The sequence below is a fragment of the Xiphophorus couchianus genome, chromosome 21, assembly GCF_001444195.1.
Source record: "Xiphophorus couchianus chromosome 21, X_couchianus-1.0, whole genome shotgun sequence".
Classification (NCBI taxonomy): domain Eukaryota; kingdom Metazoa; phylum Chordata; class Actinopteri; order Cyprinodontiformes; family Poeciliidae; genus Xiphophorus; species Xiphophorus couchianus.
Window position 1 is genome coordinate 1909709 of NC_040248.1, and position 22328 is coordinate 1932036.

Genomic DNA, 22328 nt, shown 5'->3' on the forward strand with positions numbered 1-22328 from the left:
ACCAGCCAATCAGTGAACAGAAGAAGTTGTGAACTGTGACATGAAATTTCTGCTCTGTTTTAGAGTTATTTTCTGCCAGCAGCGGAGAAAGTGAAACATTAACATTAGAGCCCAGCCACTAAAGCAAATAGGAGTTGATTTTTAACCAGCCCCTATTACTGACTGGTTGGGAGCAAAAATGTTGCCAAGAATCACTGCAGTTGTGCTTTCTGTGCTCTTGTTGAGGTGGCATGACTGGAAGGGAATTTAGCTTGAAATTATCTTCTCAATTTAGGAAAATATCAAAAATGACAACAGTGGAGGAATTCCTACATTATATGGAGCTAAATCTGCGCCATAAAGTTATCTCAAAAAGAAACCCAAAAGATTTGAAACTGATTATTTTGAAACTGAAAAAAAAAAATTGGAACCTGCAGCCATTTTTTGAAAAAGGTTGTTATTTTTTCACAAGTTGTGGGATGGTGGAATAAAAACACACTATAACGGCAAAACATGCCAGAACATCAACATATTATTTGTGCATTTAAATTATCTCCTTATTCTCACATTGTTCTGCTGTTCTACCTACATTCTTTGCCTATTATAGTAAAACGGCTTCGAACTACAAAACACGTCATTAAAAACCACTTCTGTTTCGTAACATACCAAATGTGGAGCTTTCTTCTCGAGCTACTCACATCTTTATCAGTCAGACAGAATCTGACCACAAAAAATGTAACTCTACATGATCAGTATCTTATTTATGCATAAATATGTGTTATTGTGTTTGTAACCAGCATGAAAAACAACTTGTTGTTGGCTGAGAAAATCAGTTGGGTAAAAAGTATCTGTGCTTTCTGGTAACCAAAGTTCATACATTTAACTTGTGCTACCTTACACTTTCACATCTTGATTGTTATTTTCCAAGATAATGAACCCAGGCCTCGTTCAGGAAAACATACACACCTATCGGAACAAAGCCATAGCTGCCACCATTTCAAGTAAGATCCAGTGTTTAAATCACTGTCATGGAGCCTGAACGTCCACAGAGATTAAAGTGAACAAGACGTCCTTCAAAATCTCCTTCACTGTAAAGTTGAGTGAGTTTAGTCCATCAGTCTCGATATTCTGTGCGGTTTTTTGTGTTTTGACAGCGTTTTCTGGATTCACCTCATTGTGCAAGTCTCTTCCATGTTTGATCATTTTGTATTTTGCAATCCCAGCGTCCGGCCGAGTTATGGACATTCCTCTTACGATGATTCTGTTGTACAGGTCGTCGTCTTCGCCACCCCAGCCCCAGAAAGTGTTGGAGAAACCGTTGACTTTAAGGAACTGCTCCTCTGTCAGCAGGGAGACGCCACCGAAGGCTGTTACTGAGGATAAGATGTAGTTAAATTTATCGATAGCCACAGATAAATGTCTGGGATGGTCAGAACATCTGTAGAGGTTTCTGTCATCTATTGGTACCAGGTCTACGTCAGAAAAGACAAAACAGTCGTAATCGTATTCCTTCAGTGCTTCAACAAATCCGATGTTCATCAGCTTGGCCCGGTTGAACGCTCCGTCTCCGTCCTGGTTGATGACGTACACACCGTAGTCCAGCTGCTGACGCATCAGGACCGGATGGAGGTAGTAGAGCCAGTGGGTCAGGTGTTCATACCGGTTTCTGAACGGGATGATGACAGCCACCTAGAAGATGGACGCAGGGAGAGTTTGAACTGGTAGAGCCAGTGAGACATTATGGATCCTGTTACCATGTAACAGGATCCATAATGTCTCGAATGCACACAAGGCTGGAGGGTGCTCAGGTCCGGTCCGGTCAGGTCCGGTCCGGTCCTACAGAGCTACCATCCTGCAACTTTTAGATCCATCCTAACTCCAACAGACTGGGATCAAATGTCTGAATTTCCTCACCAGCAGTCATTCAGTTCTGAACAGGCCTGGCAATATAATTAAATATGTTACTAAAATAATACTTTAAAAAATACACTTTCAATGAATTTGTAAAAATTTATATTTTAAATGCACATTTAAAAAATATATTACAAATATATATAAACAATACTTTTCTGAAAGTGTACTTTTGGTAGTATTTTCAAATAGTATATTTTAGTAAACCTTAAATATAAATATAGCACATTTATATGGTATAAAAATAAGCATGTGATAGTACACTTCAAATTGTGATTTTCTATAATTTAATTACTATTAAAATACATTAAGTACAAAATTAGTTGTTCCACAATAACTCACTTCAAGTTAACTAACCTGAAATATACTGATGATTAGTCTAGCAACAAGCATGCTAACATTTAACATACTGGTATATTTATTTTTCACAAGGGCAGATTCATTAAATTATGTATATATATATATATATATATATATATCCATAAATACATCAGGGACAAAGCCTCAACAGACAATGTGCTCAGTGAATATCTCAGACAACAGGGAACGGAGGTTGAGGTGCCAGAGATACCATCATGGGAGGACAAGCCCCTACATGGGATGTACCACCAGCAAATAACCCAAGTGGCTGATATCAGTAAATCCTACCAATGGCTGGAAAAAGTTGGACTCAAGGACAGCACAGAGGCCCTCATCCTGGCAGCCCAGGAACAGGTCCTAAACACCAGAGCAATAGAGGCCCAGATCTACCACACCAGACAAGACCCAAGGTGTAGGTTGTGCAAGGAGGCCCCTGAGACAGTCCAGCACATAACAGCAGGGTGCAAGATACTGGCAGGGAAAGCGTACATGGAACGACATAACCAAGTTGCAGGCATAGTGTACAGAAACATCTGTGCAGAATATGGACTGGAAACCCTGAGATCAAAGTGGGAAACACCCCCAAAGGTGGCGGAGAACGCTAGAGCTAAGATCCTGTGGGACTTCCAGATCCAGACAGACAAAATGGTAATGGCGAACCAACCAGACATTGTCGTAGTGGATAAACAACAGAGGAAAGCCGTTGTGGTAGATGTAGCAATACCAAGCGACTGCAACATCAGGAAAAAGGAGCAGGAGAAACTAGAGAAATACCAGGGCCTCAGGGAGGAACTGGAGAGGGCCTGGAAGGTGAAGACCACAGTGGTGCCTGTGGTCATCGGGGCCCTCGGGGCAGTCACCCCCAAACTGGACCAATGGCTACAACAGATCCCAGGAACAACATCAGACATCTCAGTCCAGAAATGTGCAGTCCTTGGCACAGCCAAGATACTGCGCAGAACCCTCAAGCTCCCAGGCCTCTGGTAGAGGACCCGAGCTCAGAGGATAAGAACCACCCGCGGTGGGTGAGAAGGGAATTTTTAATATATATATATATAGGACAATGAAACTGAAACACCTGGTTTTAGACCACAAACTTATTAGTATGGTGTAGGGCCTCCTTTTGCGGCCAATACAGCGTCAATTCGTCTTGGGAATGACATATACAAGTCCTGCACAGTGGTCAGAGGGATTTTAAGCCATTCTTCTTGCAGGATAGTGGCCAGGTCACGACGTGATGCTGGTGGAGGAAAATGTTTCCTGACTCGCTCCTCCAAAACACCCCAAAGTGGCTCAATAATATTTAGATCTGGTGACTGTGCAGGCCATGGGAGATGTTCACCTTCACTTTCATGTTCATCAAACCAATCTTTCACCAGTCTTGCTGTGTGTATTGGTGCATCCTGATACACGGCACCTCCTTCAGGATACAATGTTTGAACCATTGGATGCACATGGTCCTCCAGAATGGTTCGGTAGTCCTTGGCAGTGACGCGCCCATCTAGCACAAGTATGGGGCCAAGGGAATGCCATGATATGGCAGCCCAAACCATCACTGATCCACCCCCATGCTTCACTCTGGGCATGCAACAGTCTGGGTGGTACGCTTCTTTGGGGCTTCTCCACACCGTAACTCTCCCAGTTGTGGGGAAAACAGTAAAGGTGGACTCATCAGAGAACAATACATGTTTCACATTGTCCACAGCCCAAGATTTGTGCTCCTTGCACCATTGAAACCGACGTTTGGCATTGGCACGAGTGACCAAAGGTTTGGCTATAGCAGCCCGGCCGTTTATATTGACCCTGTGGAGCTCCCGACGGACAGTTTTGGTGGAAACAGGAGAGTTGAGGTGCACATTTAATTCTGCCGTGATTTGGGCAGCCGTGGTTTTATGTTTTTTGGATACAATCCGGGTTAGCACCCGAACATCTCTTTCAGACAGCTTCCTCTTGCGTCCACAGTTAATCCTGTTGGATGTGGTTCGTCCTTCTTGGTGGTATGCTGACATTACCCTGGATACCGTGGCTCTTGATACATCACAAAGACTTGCTGTCTTGGTCACAGATGCGCCAGCAAGACGTGCACCAACAATTTGTCCTCTTTTGAACTCTGGTATGTCACCCATAATGTTGTGTGCATTGCAATATTTTGAGCAAAACTGGGCTCTTACCCTGCTAATTGGACCTTCACACTCTGCTCTTATTGGTTCAATGTGCAATTAATGAAGATTGGCCACCAGGCTGGTCCAATTTAGCCATGAAACCTCCCACACTAAAATGAGAGGTGTTTCAGTTTCATTGTCCAATATATATATATATATATATATATATATATATATATACACTGCTCAAAAAAATAAAGGGAACACTTAAACAACACAATATAACTCCACGTAAATCAAACTTCTGTGAAATCAAACTGTCCACTTAGGAAGCAACACTGATTGACAATCAATTTCACCTGCTGTTGTGCAAATGGAACTTTGTACAGAACAAAGTATTCAATGAGAATATTTCTTTCATTCAGATCTAGGATGTGTTATTTGAGTGTTCCCTTTATTTTTTTGAGCAGTATATATATATATATATATATATATATATATATATATATATATATATATATATATAATGAACATGATAATGTTTCATTATCTCAAACATCTCAGTTTTCCACGTTTTCATATTCAGGAAAGTTTAACAGAAGTAATTTTGGTTCCAAACGTAATTTAGAAACTTTAACTATCAACTGATGATTTTTTTTTTAAATGCCCCGAAAACCTGGAAAACTGAGATGTTTGGTTTCAAACGGTAAAACATTTTCTTCAACATGTTTTGAAATCGTGCATATATATTTATTATGAATGCATGTATTTATTTCCATGAACTTTCCCGTCTAAACGCGCCGCCTCACCTTCTGCCGTGCGGTGCAGTCCGGGGGTTTGTACCGGCCTCCCTGCTGCAGCACCGACCCCAGCTGGTTCCGGACCCACTGCAGACTGCGAATAGTTTCAAACTCAACCAGAACCGGACCCACCAGAGACGGAGGCGAGTCGGGACACGGATCCAGAGGCGGAGCCGGTTGAGCCGAGGTGGCTGCTGTTTCCCGGGAGACGCCTGGGATCTTCTTTACCCGAATATGATCCATCATCTTTCCAAAAACGCTCCTGCTTCCTTTCACCACCTGTTGTGGCAAGGAAGGAAAAACCAAAGAAGTGTCTTTGCTGTGGAGTAAAAAGACGGTGAAGCACGTCAGAGTGAATAACACAGAAAGCGCCAGAATGATGGTGATTTTCTTCTTCATCTCTCTGATGCTCAGATCTGAAGCCACTGACGTTCCCATCTCTGCAACCTGGAAGCTCCGTTCAGGTCGAGTTCCGCTTCCTTATTTGGCTCTCATGTTGGCCGACAGGTGACTTCATTTCTGTGTAGCGGAACTAAACCTGCAGACAAGATCAGAAATATTGGATACAATAAGATAATGGAATAATTCTGCAGAACATTTATTTCAGGGATGTCCAGTTTGTCCTGAGCCCAAAATTCAACAACTCAGCTTTTAGTCACAAATAAATCTTCTTAAAATATTTATTCATTTCGGTAGGAGACAAAGCATTTCTCTTTAATGAACATTGTTTAGCAATAAATTCCCGAAATGCTTGAAAATTTGATCTATTTAAACAACAGAAACTGCTTACATTTTGGTCCTTCTCTACAAATATTGGATTTCATTGCTTTATTAAAATATTGTCTATTTAGAATATTATAAAAGAGATAAAAATAGAAAAATCTGTAGAAATAAATGTGGCCCTTGAATGCTTTCAATTTGACATGTTAAAGAAGATGTTTGTCTTTAACAGGAGGCGACCTGGAGATGATCTTCATGCACATGAAAACATTTCAGGTCATCAAACTGTTCAAATGGACTTTAATAAAAAAATGATACAATGAAGATAAAATGCAGTGTTTAAATTAAATGAAGCTTTTTGTTATTAAGGAGGAAATCAGTTCAAACACACGACTGTGGAACAGAGATTGTCTAATAATTTGGTTATTGTCCTGGTTCTAACTGGGCCGTCTCACTGGTTCTAACTGGGCCGTCTCACTGGTTCTAACTGGGTCCAGGCTGGTTGATCAGCAGCAACTGCAGCTGCGTGTTTGCAGACTTGCTCTGAGTGTCTGACTGCACCATGCTGGGGTTCTCACCCACTTTGCTTTGCACAACTATTCTTATTCAGCCACATTTGGGGTTTTCCTGTTTGAACCGCCTGTAGACTCAATACATGCCAGACTTTGACTAGACCACAAGTCTGAGAAAGTCTTCTTGTTTTTCTCAGTCGGAGCTGAACTTCCTGGTGTGTTTTAAATTTATTCGGATTTAATAAAACAAAACATGAATTATCAGGTTGATTTTAATGAATCAATGATAGTTTCTTCTCTTAGACATAGTTTGTATAGAAAAAAAACCAAATAATGTATTTTTTATACTTTTGTGACAATAGACATGATAATAGATGGACATTTAAAAAATGTTTTACATGTGACATTTGCTGCTTGCAGAATTGGACCAGCAAACATTTTAATACAGTTTGCAGATTAAAAACTTGAAGATCTTCAAGGTCATGCAGCAGATGGTTCTGTCAGTACGAGACGTTACAGCTGAGATAAACCACAATGTTGCTGTTTTGAGACCATTTTCAAGGAATATAATAGAAACAGTCGCATAATAATGCAAGAACACGTTCTCAGAGATCAATAAACTTTAAATTCTAATCAACATTTACCACTGGAACTGGAAGACATGTTAAATATCCTCAATAAACAAACAAAACAACAGAAACAACAAATAAAATGAATCCTGAAACCTGTGAACGAAACACAGAGTCAACTTCAGAAAAAAGAAACTAGTTGAGACCAAAACAGCACAAAGACTTTTATCATCCAGACTTTGGTAGAAAGAGAAAAACGATAAATCATGCAAATGGAAATTATTGATCTAATTTTAATTCATCACGTGATTAATTGATTTATTGTTTATTGTGGCAGGTCTAGCAAATGTAGATTATATGGACATAACCATATATCCTGCTATTTTTCAGTTTTTCACACATCTCCTCTCATCCCCATCATTTCTTTGAAGACTAAACCATTAATTTTATCTTAGAGAAAGAGGAACTCATGAAAGGGGAACTGGAGAGACGCTCCGCAATAAAGTCTGACTGCGGTTCTTCCAGTTCGTGAGTCCAGACGCTTCATTAGCAGAACTCAATCAACGGTTTATTAGACAGTTTCAGCAAATAGATAATAAACACTAACTAGAAAATTCCAGAAGAAATTTAACCGGGGTCTGCCAAAGTGTGCCAGTCGGTTTGGACCCAGGGTTCTGATGCTAGAAATTAGCATCAATGCTAAAGAAAGCTGCAATGTAATTAATAGCATGAGAAGATTGACAAGAATGTTTACCAACATGGACTTGCACCATGGACTTGCAACATGGTGCAAGTCCATGCAACATGGACTTGCACCATGTGCTTATGCATTGTTATGGGCAGGCCCCAACGAAGGAAAACCAGACGTTAGACGGTTGAAAATGAAATATCTCGGTACAAACAGATCTGTGTTATGAAGTAACGGCTGTGAGTTGGAAGTAAAACGCTGCAGTTTAACACAAAGTCCAAACTTCTGACCAAATTCTTTAACATGTATTTCTTTGAATCGTGATAAAATGTAATCCTCTCATGAGAAAACGTGTGTGTGCATAACTCAGAGGAAAATAATTAGCTTAGCACTGCAGTTCAGTTTGAAAAGGCCTGTGGACCGTCTGGTTCTGGAGTCGCCTTGCAGACGCAGCTCTGTGTTTCCTCACAGAGGATCCAGTTTATTTGTGTCGCACATTTCAACAACAAGGGAGTTCAACGTGATTTATGTCCTAAAAACACAAAAATACAAGAGACACCACACAGTCAACAATTGAGAAATCTGACAAACATGACATTTTATGGAGCGTCAACGTGAAACATGTTGGTAAATGTTTCATTCAGCTCCTTCAGACTAGCCGGCAGCGATCCTGCAGCTGTTGCTCTTTCAGCAGCTGCCTTTTTAGAGAATCAATACTCCAGTTTTGTCGCAATAAATCAGATTAAATGTAAATATAATCAATTTCAGCAGTGTTGTAAACACAGTGGAGTCATATTTGTTTCAACACCCCAGTTCTGCAGGATAAATAAATCCTGGGAATGTTCTGCGTGTTTCCGGCTCGTCTCGTTCTGCTTCCCGTAAGGAGAAGAGGTGCCGGTCCGGCAGCCTGTTGTCGCTTTTCTATTTTCTGCCCTCTGTGTTTCTGCAGCTGCTGCTTGTCACTCACGGAGTTTCCTGCGTGAAGGTCGGCGGGCAGAGCGGGTTCTGGTCCAGTCAGGCGGTCCGCCATGGAGCTGCAGCGAGCTGCGCTGGTCGCCCTGCTGCTGCTGACGCTCTTCTCCTCAGGTCAGTTCACCTCCAGCTGTGATCTGCTTTCTATCAAACATTTATTTCTGCTTTAGTTCCAAAATGGCTCAGTGTTGCTTCTAAAGAAATCAAAACATTTCATTGGAAAAACACAAAATCTTACCGAGTTATAAGAGAAACAATCTGCCAATGGAACTAGAACGTTTTTAAAATCAATATTAAGGAAATATTGACTTACAACAAGCTCCTATGTGTTGCTGAAAAGTTACTTGTAATTTAGTTTTGTCTTATTTCAGCTGTAATAAGATATTTGCACCAGAAACTAAACCAAAAATACTTAGTAAGATTTTGTGTTTTTGCAGTGTTCTGCACATTTCCACCCAAACATTTTCTTCTGTTAAAAAAACTAAGAGAAAACAAAACCTTCATCAGTTTCACATTTTAAGGAGCTTTTATTTATAAACTTAATAGGATATTAGCAGAAAAAATTGGCCACAAAAATAAGCAAAAATATTTTTGCTTTTTCATAGAAAAAAAAAATCTATTAGTTTTCAGATGTTTTCAATAAAACTGAAACGTAAACAGCAGAAAAACTGATGAAAACTAAATGTTCCTAAACTAAAATACCAGCAAATGATCACAAAACCAGAACCAACCGGAACCAGTAGAACAAACAGAACCAACTGGAACCAGTAGAACCATCAGAACCAACCAGGAATGAACAGAATAAAATACTAAAATACCAGCAAATGATCATGTTTGTAGTAACTGAGGAGGAAAGAATATCCAAAAAATCACTGAACTAAGAGTAAAACGACTTTGATATATTTTACTGAAGTAAAAGCAAAAAACTTTCATCCAAGAAAATACTCAGGAGGAAAAAAGTATTTGGTAAAAAGTACTGAAGTACTGAAGTACTGAAGAACTGAAGTACTGATCAGATTATTAATCATTTAAAATGTACAGATTACATCATCAGACGGAGCAAAACATGAAGTTCAGTGGAAATTTTGGTATTTTTGGTTCTGTTCATACCGGTCGGTTCCTGCTGGTTCTGTTAGGTCCTGCTGGTTCCATTCGATTTTGTTGGTTCTGTTCATTCCTGGTTAGTTCTGGTTGGTTCTGCTGGTTCCGGTTGGTTCTGTTAGTTCTGCTGGTTCCGGTTGGTTCTGTTTGTTCTGCTGGTTCCAGTCGGTTCTGTTTGGTTTTGTTGGTTCTGTTCGTTCCTGGTTAGTTCTGGTTGGTTCTGTTAGTTCTGCTGGATGTTGTTGGTTCTGGTCGGTTCCATTTGGTTTTGTTGGTTCTGTCATTCCTGGTTGGTTCTGTTAGTTCTGCTGGTTCCAGTTGGTTCTGTTAGTTCTGCTGGTTCCAGTCGGTTCTGTTTGGTTTTGTTGGTTCTGTTCATTCCTGGTTGGTTCTGTTAGTTCTGCTGGTTCCGGTCGGTTCTGCTGGTATTGATCCCTGCTGTCTCAGCTTTGGCCTCCAGCCGCTGAAACCGGACCCGTTTCCCTCCTGCTGTGACGGACCGACGCTCCAAACGGTTCCTTTATGTTTTAACCAAAAGTCCAGCAGACAGAAACACACTGCAGGTTTTATTAAAGTTTTATAAGCTTTTATAATGTTTAAATATTAAATGATTAACAATTCGACCCGTTACTCAGTCCAGTAAACTTTTTACCAAATACTTTTTACTTTTACTGGAGTAAAAACATGTTGAAGTTTCTTTACTGCAGCACAGCTGCTAGTTCTCCTCTGGTTAGGATGATACGTTGATCATTAGTCGCCAAGCAGCATCACAGTGCAGAACTCTTTCAATATTTCTCCTTTCTGTTAGTGAAGGTCATTAAGGTCAAAGGTTCATGAATAACTTTTAAAAAGAAATAAAGTCTTAAGAGTTTCCCTCCAGTGTTTCTGCACAGTTAGCTTTATGATGCTAACGTTTTCGTCTTGAATCTGTTTCTGTGTCAGAGTGTTTGTGCCGCAACGAGGAGGAGCGTCTGATCAACCACCTGTTCGTGGAGAAAGGATACAACAAGGTGCTGCGACCCGTGAAGAAGCAGCAGGAGGTGGTGGACGTTTACCTGGCGCTGACGCTCTCCAACCTCATCTCTCTGGTAGAAAACCTGCCACTTCCTGGATTCTTTAGGCAAAAATCACATTTATCTGAAAGTGGATGAATCCTGATGAACCAGTTATTGATTCAGATTTGGTTCATCGTTTACTGGAGCATGCAGACTTTATAAATGGCTGAGAAAATAACACCCTCAGAGCAGCAATTAAGCCAAAGCTGTACAGTATATATATATACAATTAGCCTTTTAAATTAAAATGCCTTTGTCTGTAAGGTTTTACCCAGAATCCCTCAAGCAGCAGATTTATCTTCACCTGGTTCAGATTCAAACTCATTTTCATTTTCAGCCGTAATAAGATCATGAATATCTTTGTGGGCCAGGAAGATAAAGTGATAAAACCATTAACAAACTGTTCACCTATCAATAAATAGCGGTCTCTACATTCTTAAAAACACATATCAGGATTTAAAGATTGTTTTTCTGATTCTTTTTTGCAATTAAAATCACAGATTCAAAAATATTTGCTAGGAATTTTACATTGTTTGTGTTGATGTATAAATATAACTTCTTGTTACTCGGCATGTCGATCATGTCTGATGTCCAATAAGGCCGAGGCAGAAGGTGGTAAAAGTAAGAAACACTGCCACCTGCAGGCAGGAGTTAGCAGTCACTTAAACCCAAAGGTTTTGACCATTTTCCAGAAAATTTGCAATAAATTCCAAGTTATGAATTAGTGTAAAAAATGCAGAGATCTGTAAATTTTTTGTGACGTTGTGAAAAACTGGAGATTCTAGAGGGCCACATAAAAAACTGCTGAGGGCCAGACTTGGCCCTCGCGCCTTGAGTTTGACACATAATGGCGCTAAAGAAATTCTGTTATTGCAAAAAGAAATTGAATTATTTGTTTATTTGAATCTTTTAATGCATTTTTAATACTGGATAAAAAAGTTTAAGCGGTTAAACAAAAAATCTGTAAAACAGGCTGATTTTTACAAATCCGATTAATCAATTAATCATCAAAATAACCAATTACTAAAGGAACCGTTAGTCACAGCCCTATCTGAAAAGTGTGGCATGCATCTGTTCTCTCCCTCCTACAGCTGCAGCATGATGCTGCCACTACCGTGTTTCTTATATGATGTAGTTTTTGTCTCTTCTTCTCTAGAAAGAAGTAGACGAGACGCTGCTGACCAACGTGTGGATCGATCACGTACGTCAGAATGTTTTTTTATTTTTTAATCGAACCAAACCTCCGCTCTGATCTGCGTTTCTCTGACGCAGACATGGACCGACTACCGGCTGTCGTGGAACGCCAGCGAGTTCGACGGCATCGAGATGCTGCGCCTGCCGCCCAGCATGGTGTGGCTGCCGGAGATCGTCCTGGAAAACAAGTAAAACTTTATTTATACAAATCAGGTCAAATAAACCCATTAAACAAAGTTTGGTTGTTTGAAGATTGTTAATAATTTGAATTGTTAATAATAATTAATAATAATAATAATAATAGTTATTTTTTTCCCCAACGCACTCTCAGAGTGACGTCAGCACACACAAGGCGGCCATTTTGTTTGACAAACTAGTTTTACTATAGAATATTAGCAACAAAGTATAGATGAACATTATTTTTGTCAAGTTTCTAGTTCACTTGAGTTTAGACAAGTAAAATTTTATTTTATTTTTCATTTTATACCCTGAAGGTTAATTATTGTCAAGATGTTCTGTATGTTTCATAAGTGCCAAAACTGGTTGAATAAATAAATAGTACATATTTTTAATAGTGCGTGTTGTGGGACGGAGTATGAGTAGTTTATCTGATTGCAGTGATGTCATCGTGACGTCATCGTTCCCTGTGTTTAGTAACGACGCCCAGTTCCAGGTTGCCTACTACAGCAACGTCCTGGTGGATCCGTCTGGTCTCTGCTACTGGCTGCCTCCCGCCATCTTCCGCTCCTCCTGCTCCATCAACGTCAACTACTTCCCCTTCGACTGGCAGAACTGCACGCTCAAGTTCACGTAGGTGGCCATGAAACGGCGCCTCCTGCAGGTCAGGAGGGATAAACGCTCTGTGTGTTTCTGCAGCTCCCTGACCTACAACGCCAAAGAGATCAAGATGCTGCTGAAGAAAGACGGGAACGAAACTCACACGCACACCGTGGAGTGGATCATCATCGACCCGGCCAGCTTCACAGGCAACTGTTTTATCCTTTCAACCCGAGGCGTCCAAACTTTCTGCCCTGACGGTCAAAATTTTAGACTCAATCATAAACGCAGGCCAAACCCCCCCAACCTAAATCAGGCCCGATATTTATTGTAGATCCAAAACTTGAAAGTGATTTTTACGACGGTGTTTCAAGGCTTTTGTAGAAAGAAGAAAAGAAAATTTCCACCAAAAACTCAGAAATTTTGTGTTTAATCTCAGAAATCTTCCAGAAAAAATGTCAAAAGAAAATTTTCTACACTTTTTGTAGAAAATTTCAAAGGTTTTTGGCATAAATTTATTACGTACAACTGCTTTAATTCTGCATGTTGTATTAAAATAAATGTTTCTAGTTTTCAGTTTGTTTTGGGCTCTATTGAATACATTTATTTTCTGTTATAAGAACAGGATCTGGGCGACTTTGTTTCAAAGCATCTGCTACATTTAGCCAAGTTTAAGAAAGAATAAGAGCGGATTTGGTTCCTACAAAGTCGACTTTTCAGTAAAAGTTTCTGGATAAACTTGGTTTGGCTCTTTGGTAAAACCTGGTAATGAAAACATGAACATATTGAGTGGCAGAGGAAGGATCTGTGATAACGCTCCTTAGTGCACTGAGGATGCAACAGTTTGTCTCTGAAGAAACTCACATTCTAGAACACAAATTTCTCTGCTAAACATTTGAAAATCTTATCTGACACAATAACCAAAATATCTTCACATTTACATCCAGAGCTTTTTCTTTAACCTGATCGGTTAAATTAGAAATATTCTGTCACAGAGAAAGGCAAACAAAGTCATATGTAAACAATCAAAATGTAATTAAAATCCTTAGATTTATTAAAATGGAGATTAGATTGAGAATAATGTGTAAATTAGGAGCTGATGACGTAAAGTTTGTGCCTGCAGAGAACGGCGAGTGGGAGATCATCCACCGGCCGGCCAAGAGAAACAGCTACAAGCACATTCCCATGGAGAGCAACAAGCACCAGGACATCACCTTCTACCTGGTCATCAAACGCAAGCCGCTCTTCTACATCGTCAACATCATCATCCCCTGTGTGCTCATCTCCTTCCTGGCCTCGCTGGTCTACTACCTGCCTGCCGACAGTCAGTACTGAACCGCAGCTGCTTTACAAACTCTGAAGGTCACTCAGAGGTCACTCAGAGGTCACTCAGAGGAAAGACTCTTCTGCAAAGCTGGAAGATTTGCAGAAGATCTGTTGTTAGTAGCTAGATTAAACTTTATTGTGAAGGTCTGTAGGTAGACGGACATGACTTCCTGTCAGGAACAGGAAGTGTTGACTGTCATGGAGCTTCAGTCAATAAAAAAATTACATTTTAATGCAAAGTTGCTTTAAAACCTGCATTAAAAGCATCAACTTTGCATTATTTGGTAAATAATGATACTTTTAATACAAAGTTGACACATTAATGGATTTTAATGGAAGTTTTGAATTAAATGTCTTTATTTGCTGAATAAAGCAACACTGATACTTTTTAAATGGAAGTTTTCACTTAACATTGCATTAAAATAAGATTATTTACCATATAAAGCAAAGTCGATAGTTTTAATGGATTTTAATTTAACTTTTAATTCATTTTGCATGAAAATATTATTATAATTGACACTTTTGATGCACCTTTAATGCAAGTTTTAATACAACTTTGAAATTAAATGTCATTATTTACCAAATAAAGCAAAGTTGACACTTTTAATGAGTTTTAAATGAACTTTTAATGCAACTTTGCATTAAAATATTATTATAGTTGACACTTAGTGGATTTTAAGGCAACTTTCAACACAACTTTGCATTAAAATGTCATTATTTACCGAATGCCGTCCATGAAAACAGCTGGAAACATTCATGACGTCTCCTTCATGTGTTAACAGGATTATGCTAGTCTTAATTTAAACCCCTTCGTAATAAAGTGTTAGGACTTGTCAAACTTGTAAACGGTTTTGGTTCCATCTGGTTAAACTCAGAGCTGCAGATCTGAAGTTTAGTGTTTTGGTGTTTAGGTGAGGATGAAGTTTTGTGATTTTTCTTCAGGTGGGGAGAAGATGACGCTGTCCATCTCCGTCCTGCTGGCTCAGTCTGTCTTCTTGCTGCTGATTTCCCAGCGGCTGCCGGAGACGTCCATGTCCGTCCCCCTCATAGTCAAGTAGGAAAAAAGTCATTTTATTTTTCAATACCTACAAGAACAAACACTTTAGAGTTCCTGATTGTCCTTAAATAATTTTAAAAAAACATATTTTTAACTTACTTTCAGTCCAGGACTTCCTAAGCTTTCAGGATGAGCTGAAAGTGTTTTTGTTTATTTAAAATAATTTAAATAAAAGTTGTAACAAAGATTAAATTGGACCTAGAAATAAATTTGCATTTTTGGTTCTTTTGCTGGCTTCACTGCAAAAATACAAAATTTTACCAAGTATTTTTGGTTTAGATTTTACTGCAAAAAATGACTGAAACTGTCATGAAGTGGTTCGGTGAAGGTGGTGAGGCAGATGCAGCGGACCCAGGTATGATGAATAATGATGGTTTTAATGACGAAGCACAGTCCAAACAACGAACAGCAGGCACATGGACACACTGACGACGAATAGACTAGACAACGACATAGACGGCAACATAGAGGGTTACAACGACGAGGACCCGACGAGGAACAAGGAACACAGGTGGAGTTAAATACACGGGAGGGTAATCACAGAAACGAGACACACCTGGGAACAATCAAGGGGAGGACAGGACAACGAAGAGACTTAAGGACACAGAAAACTCTAAATAAACAAGGAAAAGCATAGACCATGACTGAAACTAACTTAAAAGTAACTTTTCAGCAAATATAGAGCTTTGTTTTAAGTCAATAACTCTTTAATAATAATGAAATTCACTAGCAGATTATTTCACTTCTGCATCAGAAACCTGGAAGAAACTGAAAATCAGCCGAAACACTGATCTCCTTTAAATCAAGGCTGAAAAACTGGTTGAGTTACTTTAGAACCATAAAAAATGAAACATTAACCGACATATTTAATGAGTGTTGATGGTTTTGATCAAACATTACATCAATATGTAACATTTCTTTCTTAATTAGTGACTGAATGATGTTTTTATGGATTTTAAAAATGTTTTTATGAAGTAAAGCACTTTGAACTGCCTTGTTGATGGATAACAAAACATTTTCCATCTTATAAGTGAAATAATTTAGCAGTGGAACTATAACTTTTGTTTTTTTTATCAATATTAAGGAAATATTTACTTAAAACAAACTTGTATATGTTGCTGAAAAGTCAACTGTAAGTCAGTTTTGTTTTATTTCAGCTGTTCTGATATTTGCAGTAGAAACGAGACAGAAATACTTGGTAAGGTTGAATGTTTGATGGAGCAGCTTTTATAGGTTTACTGATGTTCTTCTGTGTTTCAGCCTTTACCTTTCTCATTTGATGTTTTTCCTCAGATATTTGATGTTCATCATGGTTCTCGTTACCATCGTCGTGTTGAACTGTGTCGTCGTTCTCAACCTGCACTTCAGGACGCCCAGCACACACGTCATGTCTGAATGGACCAAGAAGGTGAAGAGCGGAAAAATCACAACATTTAATAGATTTGATGGTTCTGATTTCACACACACTGACGGACAAACTGGAACTGAACACAGGAAAGAGAAAAAGACAGGACAGAATAGAGAAGTTTAAGTTCATCAGAGAAAAATAGTCGGAGAATAAATGGAGGACAAGAAGTCAGGAAACCAAAAACTAAATCAATAAAGTTTATTTGATTTATATTAATGAAAAAACTAAACTTCTAGTTCTGCTGGTTGATTATTTAACGTATAAAATGTCTTGTTATCTATCAGTTTATTTGTGTTTCAGCTTTAATTGGTAAAAACACAAAAATAAAACGTCATAAAAACATCAGAGAGTCAGAAACAAACATTACATTTTGATGATTGTCGTCATCAAAGTCATCAATAAATGTTGATAAATGTTTCATTTATTACGGTTCTAAAGTAACTCAACCCGTTTTTCAGCCTTGATTTAAAGGAGATCAGTGTTTCGGCTGATTTTCAGTTTCTTCCAGTTTCTGTGATGCATAAGTGAAATAATCTGCTAGTGGATTTCATTATTATTAAATAATTATTGACTAAAAACAAACCTCTATATCTTGCTGAAAAGTTTCTTTTAGACTAAGTTATTTTCACTAAAAATGATTTTGTGTTTTTGCAGTGTACAGCTTGTTTGACCTGCATAACCATGACAACCTGCACATTTATTTAAGCTTCATTACATATTTTAAAAATATAGGATTATTTTTGTGCTACAATAATAACACTAATTCATCCTAAAAGTTTAGGATGAACAAACTGGACTGGAGTTTGTTCCAGATTTATGGTGCATAGAAGCTGAATGCGTCTCCATGTTTGGTTCTGGTTCTTTAAGTCCAGTGATTAGAAACTAACTGCAGGATTTTAAAGTCTCTTCATTTGGATTTTAACATTAAATGAATATTAATCAACTTTTTGTCCAGTTTTTCCTGGAGCGGTTGCCCCGGATCCTCCACATGGCCCAGCCAGCGGACGACGAGCCGGCGTGGGACGGAGCGTTGCCACGGCGATCCAGCTCGGTGGGATACATCGCTGCAGCCGAGGAATATTACAGCATCAAGTCCCGCAGCGAGCTGATGTTTGAGAGGCAGTCAGAGAGACACGGACTGTCCAAACGGCCCACGCCGGCCTCAGGTACGTCCAGACAGAACCAGACAGAACCGAACAGAACCAGGCAGAACCGGGAGGTGGGTCAGCAGGGGCACTGACAGGCTGTGTGTGTTCAGTGTTGAAGCCGGTGGAAAGCGACGGAGCGATGGATCAGCTGTACGGGGAGATGAAGCCGGCGGTGGACGGAGCGAACTACATCGTCCAACACATGAGAGACAAGAACGACTACAACGAGGTGAGAGGAGACGAACACCAGGAGACAGAAACCAAATCAGCAAAACTCCAACATCTTTATTCAACTGGAAGTTACAAAACAGCTGAGTAAACTAGAGTTTTAGCATTTATCTGGAAAAATGACTAAAATAAAATTTTCAAAGTTATGAAAAATACTAAAAATGAGTTTAGCTGCAGCAGAAGTTTAATTTCTTTTAATTTCAGTTTAATCATGTTTCTTTCTCCTGCTGCTGCTGCAGGAGCTGAGGTGATCTAGGATCATAGATCTATGCCCGCCGCAGCAGTAGAGTCTAGATCCAGATGTTCTGTGTTCGCAGGAGAAGGACAACTGGAGCGGCATCGCCCGAACGGTGGACCGGCTCTGCCTCTTCCTCATCACCCCGGTGATGACCTTCGGCACCGTCATCATCTTCCTCATGGGGATCTGTAACCACCCCCCCCGCCTGCCCTTCCAGGGAGACCCGCACGACTACAGCGAGGACAACCTGCGCCTGCTGGAGTAGAGCCGGAACCGGCAGCCCGGTTCCGGTTCTACTCATTTATCCACTTCATGTTTGAATCGTCTGAGTTTTCTGAGGTTGAAGTGAATATTTTGGTTCTGGTTTTCTTTACTTTGTGTCTCCAAAACATCAGTTTGGTTTAAATTACCTAGAAGTATTGCACAGCGAGACAAGTTTTATTTTTTAATGAATGCCATCATTTACTTTTGCATTCACCAAACATAACAATATAAATGTCATTTTATTATTTATTAAAAAAATACTTTAGAAAATTGAGAATTATTTTTTTGGCTGCCAAAAAATGGCTTCTGATAAAATTGTAAGATTTTTTCTGAATTTTCATTTTGCCAGCTTTAATAAATGAACTTTATTTTATGTTTTCAATAAAAAACAAAAACTTCAAAAGTCTTCAAAAAATGGCAAAAAAAACGTGATGCTGATTTTCTCTGTTTGCTTTAAAAATGACATGAAAAATTAAATGAAAAACAAAAATGTAATTATCACCAAAAATACTTGATATGACTTCAGATGTTCTTCAATTTCTTTCAACACAGATTCATAAATGTGACGGTTCAGGGAATCAGATGGTTATTAATAATAATCACTCACAATAAAACCACAGGGGAATAAAATTACTGCATGTTTGTTGCTTTAAGTGTCTAATATTCTAATTTATCCTTTATTTTGTAAAGAGCAATAAAACCAAATAAAAACATGAAGCCATTGTTTATTTTCTTGTTTTTAATTTTCTAAACTGATTTTTATTCAATTGGTTTGATTGGTTATTAATAATAATCAGAATATTTCCACAGAAAAATAAAACTACTGGATATTTTTGCTTTTAAATGCATAATAAAGTTAATTGGAGCCTGTAATATAATTTTGTAGATCAATAAAAACAGATTGAAACATTTTTAATGGATTTTTCTTTTATTGTTCTGATTGAAAAGTTAGAATTATAAGTTTTTAAGGTTTTTTTTATATTAAGGCTGAGAAAAGAAAACATTTTCACATAACACGAGAATTGAAGGTCTAACAGTTTCAGGCCTAAATTAGTTAGTTAGTTAGTTAGTTAGTTAGTTAGTTAGTTAGATAAAGGGCTAAAGCGTCTAATTCCACATCTTAATGCAGAATAACTGTAATGATACATGCATGTATGAGTTCAGCTTCTTATTTACTACAAAGAAAAGACTATGAATCAGGAGGAAACAGCGCCACCTGCCGTGGACGCCATGTCATATCAGATTAATTATTCCGGACTTTTCTGGCTGTATTTAATTCCACATATGAAAACAATATTCTGTTTTATCCAGATGTTTGGAAGTTTAATGATTATAAAAAAGAAGCCATCTTGTTCTAAAGGAACTAAAAAAAAGAAAGAAAAAATACCAAAAACCTTCTCTATTGTCCCATTTTAACGAGTATTAATGAACATTTCCATCTATAGGCATATTAGCTTGATGTTAAAATGTCATACAAAATGTGAAATGTATCAAACAGCCATACAATCCTTTAAAACGGACAGACAACTTCTGCTTTGGCAACGTTTGAGCAGCTGATGTTATTCTCAGGAAACGTCAGCAAACAAATTGAGTAAAAATATATTTTGAAAAACTACAAAAACTCATGAAGAACATGGAACATATTTCTGTTCACATCTAGAAAAAGATGATGCAGCAGATTAAGGCTGAACAAATGTTCATATGCAAACGTTATATCGTTAATAATGTTCCTACGTGACATCATAGTTTAACACCACAAAGGTTTAGTTTCATGGTAACATTGAGTTAGTGCAATTCAATTTCCTGAGGGAGTCTTCCCAAAGGATCAATACAGTACAAGTCTAAGTCAGAGCCTAAGAAAACCTTTAGAAAAGCTGGAGAAACACAAGGCGACCTTTATCTAAGGTCACTGTAGATAGAAGAAAAAAAGTTTCTGCCAAAAAACTCAGAAGTTTTAAATCTAAAGTCACACTGAACCAGCAGGTTCAGAAATGTCCTCCAATCTGATCAAACATTTTACCGGATAGATTTATCCCTTTCATGCATGAATTATGATCCTTTGTGTCAGAATGTTTTTTTCCATTTTTTAAAATTTTTTTCTTAAGGCATAAAAAAGGTAGGACATTTTTTTTGTAAAAATAATTTTTTATATTTTTTTGTGATCAATTGTAATTTTGTCCAAATACAAAGTTGTTATTTGAAAAATACATCAGTAGTATTGTTCCTTAGGGGTTATCTGATGTCACAATATTTTTTTTACTTGCAAGACTCGTCTACAGTAGAAGGAGGGACCGGGTCGGTTCTCATGCTTCTTTGTCTGTCGGCCATATTGTATTTAACAAAAATAATTTCTTGCATTTGCAGCTGATGGCCAGTAGTTGATGGTATATTTTATGATGCATTAGTGTCCACTTCAGTGGTCTGTGTGCATTTATAACATAAAAATCCACAGGAAGCACAAGAAAATGGCTTTTAGAAAGCTGTCCACTGTAGTGACCACCATGCATGAAAGGGTTAATTTGAAGGTTTAGTATTTGGCCCAGAATCCGGACTGATGATCCTGTAAGTGGGATGTTCTTGTCTTTTCTACATAACTGAAATACTTTGTGGATCTTATTGTAATTTAGTCAAAATTATGAGCTTTAATAAAAATCCTGGTGACCTTTGGGTCAGGGAAACGTTTTCTTGTGTTGCTCATATTTTAGTTGCAGCTCTCTTGTTTAAGGCGGTTTAGTTCAGTTTAACGAAGCTGTTCTGCAGAGAAGCTTCTTCTTGGTGGAGGTCATGATGTTCAGTCTGCAGATGGAGACACTTTGCTTTTAAACTGTGGCGTGAGCCTTTCAGAGTAAAACCCAACAAGATGTTTCAGGTTAGACCAGCAGAAATATCCCGACACGTTTCTGTGTGATCAAATATTCGTTAAGGGTTTTAAATTTTCCACAAATTGGCTGCAAGCTTCAGATTTTTGGTGAAACTGTGAGACTAAAACAGACCAGAAGGTTGAACTCTGACCTCACCCCACCTGCAGGCGGGTCGCAGCGTCTCTAACTCAGTCTGGAGGTTCTGGAGGTTCTGGATGCTCTCCAGATTCTGGACGTTCTCCAGGTTCTGAACGTTCTCCAGGTTCTGGACGTTCTCCAGGTTCTGGATGCTCTCCAGGTTCTGGACGTTCTCCAGGTTCTGGACGTTCTCCAGATTCTGGACGTTCTCCAGGTTCTGGACATTCTCCAGGTTCTGGAGGTTCTGGATGCTCTCCAGAACCTGGACGCTCTCCAGAACCTGGACGCTCTCCAGAACCTGGACGTTCTCCAGGTTCTGGATGCTCTCCAGGTTCTGGATGCTCTCCAGGTTCTGGACATTCTGGACGTTCTCCAGGTTCTGGACGTTCTCCAGGTTCTCGAGATTCTGGACGTTCTCCAGGTTCTGGACGTTCTCCAGGTTCTGGAGGTTCTGGTTGTTTCTGGATCAGACACATGTGGGTCAGAACAGGAAGCAGCGACTCCAACCAGCAGCTGAATTGTGAATGTTTCTCACCTTCTTATAGACCATCAGGGAGGCTATGAGCAGCGCAGCTAATATGATGATTGTCAGCACACAGAAGACGATTACTGCGACTCTGCTGTGACCTCCTGAAACACAAACAGTCAAAACAAACCTTCAGTATCATTAAAACTCCTCCTATCACTCTAACTCCTCTGGGAAAACTGGGATTAGGAGGATACTTATGGGAATAGTTAACCATTCTTGAGGTCAGACACTGATGTTGGATGAGAAGGCCAAGCGAGGTCCGCAGTCAGATCAGTAACAAACTGATTTATGGCCACGTTCAGACAGCAGGTGATGATCGGTTCAAAGCCACACAGCGGCGCTCTGTTTGTGTAAGGAGACGTTTATGGATCATTTTTAAAGTTTATTTATC

General features: G+C 39.0%; 2 protein-coding genes and 1 long non-coding RNA gene across 9 annotated transcripts; 2 read left to right on the plus strand and 1 right to left on the minus strand.

Annotated features, from left to right (window-relative positions):
* Nucleotides 1–608: 608 nt before the first annotated feature.
* On the minus strand, nt 609–8662 carry LOC114136454 (beta-1,4-galactosyltransferase 2-like). Its single transcript, XM_028004462.1, has 3 exons — nt 8609–8662; nt 5162–5690; nt 609–1668 (listed from the first exon to the last, which is right to left on the minus strand). The coding sequence occupies exons 2-3, from the start codon at nt 5588–5590 to the stop codon at nt 1006–1008; spliced, it is 1092 nt and encodes a 363-aa protein (XP_027860263.1). The 5' UTR covers nt 5591–5690; nt 8609–8662; the 3' UTR covers nt 609–1005.
* chrnd (cholinergic receptor, nicotinic, delta (muscle)) lies at nt 8614–19135 on the plus strand. Of its 3 annotated transcripts, none has more exons than XM_028004428.1 (13): nt 8636–8727; nt 10113–10277; nt 10657–10802; nt 11926–11970; nt 12042–12151; nt 12618–12773; nt 12840–12949; nt 13864–14064; nt 15009–15120; nt 16417–16531; nt 17487–17697; nt 17790–17908; nt 18225–19135. In XM_028004428.1, exons 1-13 carry the CDS (start codon nt 8670–8672, stop codon nt 18408–18410), a joined length of 1734 nt encoding a protein of 577 aa, XP_027860229.1. In that variant the 5' UTR covers nt 8636–8669; the 3' UTR covers nt 18411–19135. The 3 variants fall into 3 exon arrangements, with proteins under 3 accessions (XP_027860230.1, XP_027860229.1, XP_027860231.1); XM_028004430.1 differs by having other exon boundaries at nt 18147–18235; XM_028004429.1 differs by lacking the exon at nt 10113–10277 and having other exon boundaries at nt 8614–8727.
* A 2109-nt stretch (nt 19136–21244) lies between these two features.
* Nucleotides 21245–21869, plus strand: LOC114136479 (uncharacterized). 5 transcript variants are annotated; one of them, XR_003593804.1, is made up of 3 exons: nt 21245–21469; nt 21551–21721; nt 21758–21869. It is a non-coding gene; the product is annotated as an uncharacterized LOC114136479 (long non-coding RNA). The 5 variants fall into 5 exon arrangements; XR_003593802.1 differs by having other exon boundaries at nt 21551–21757; nt 21812–21863; XR_003593801.1 differs by having other exon boundaries at nt 21551–21739; nt 21812–21861.
* Nucleotides 21870–22328: the final 459 nt, after the last annotated feature.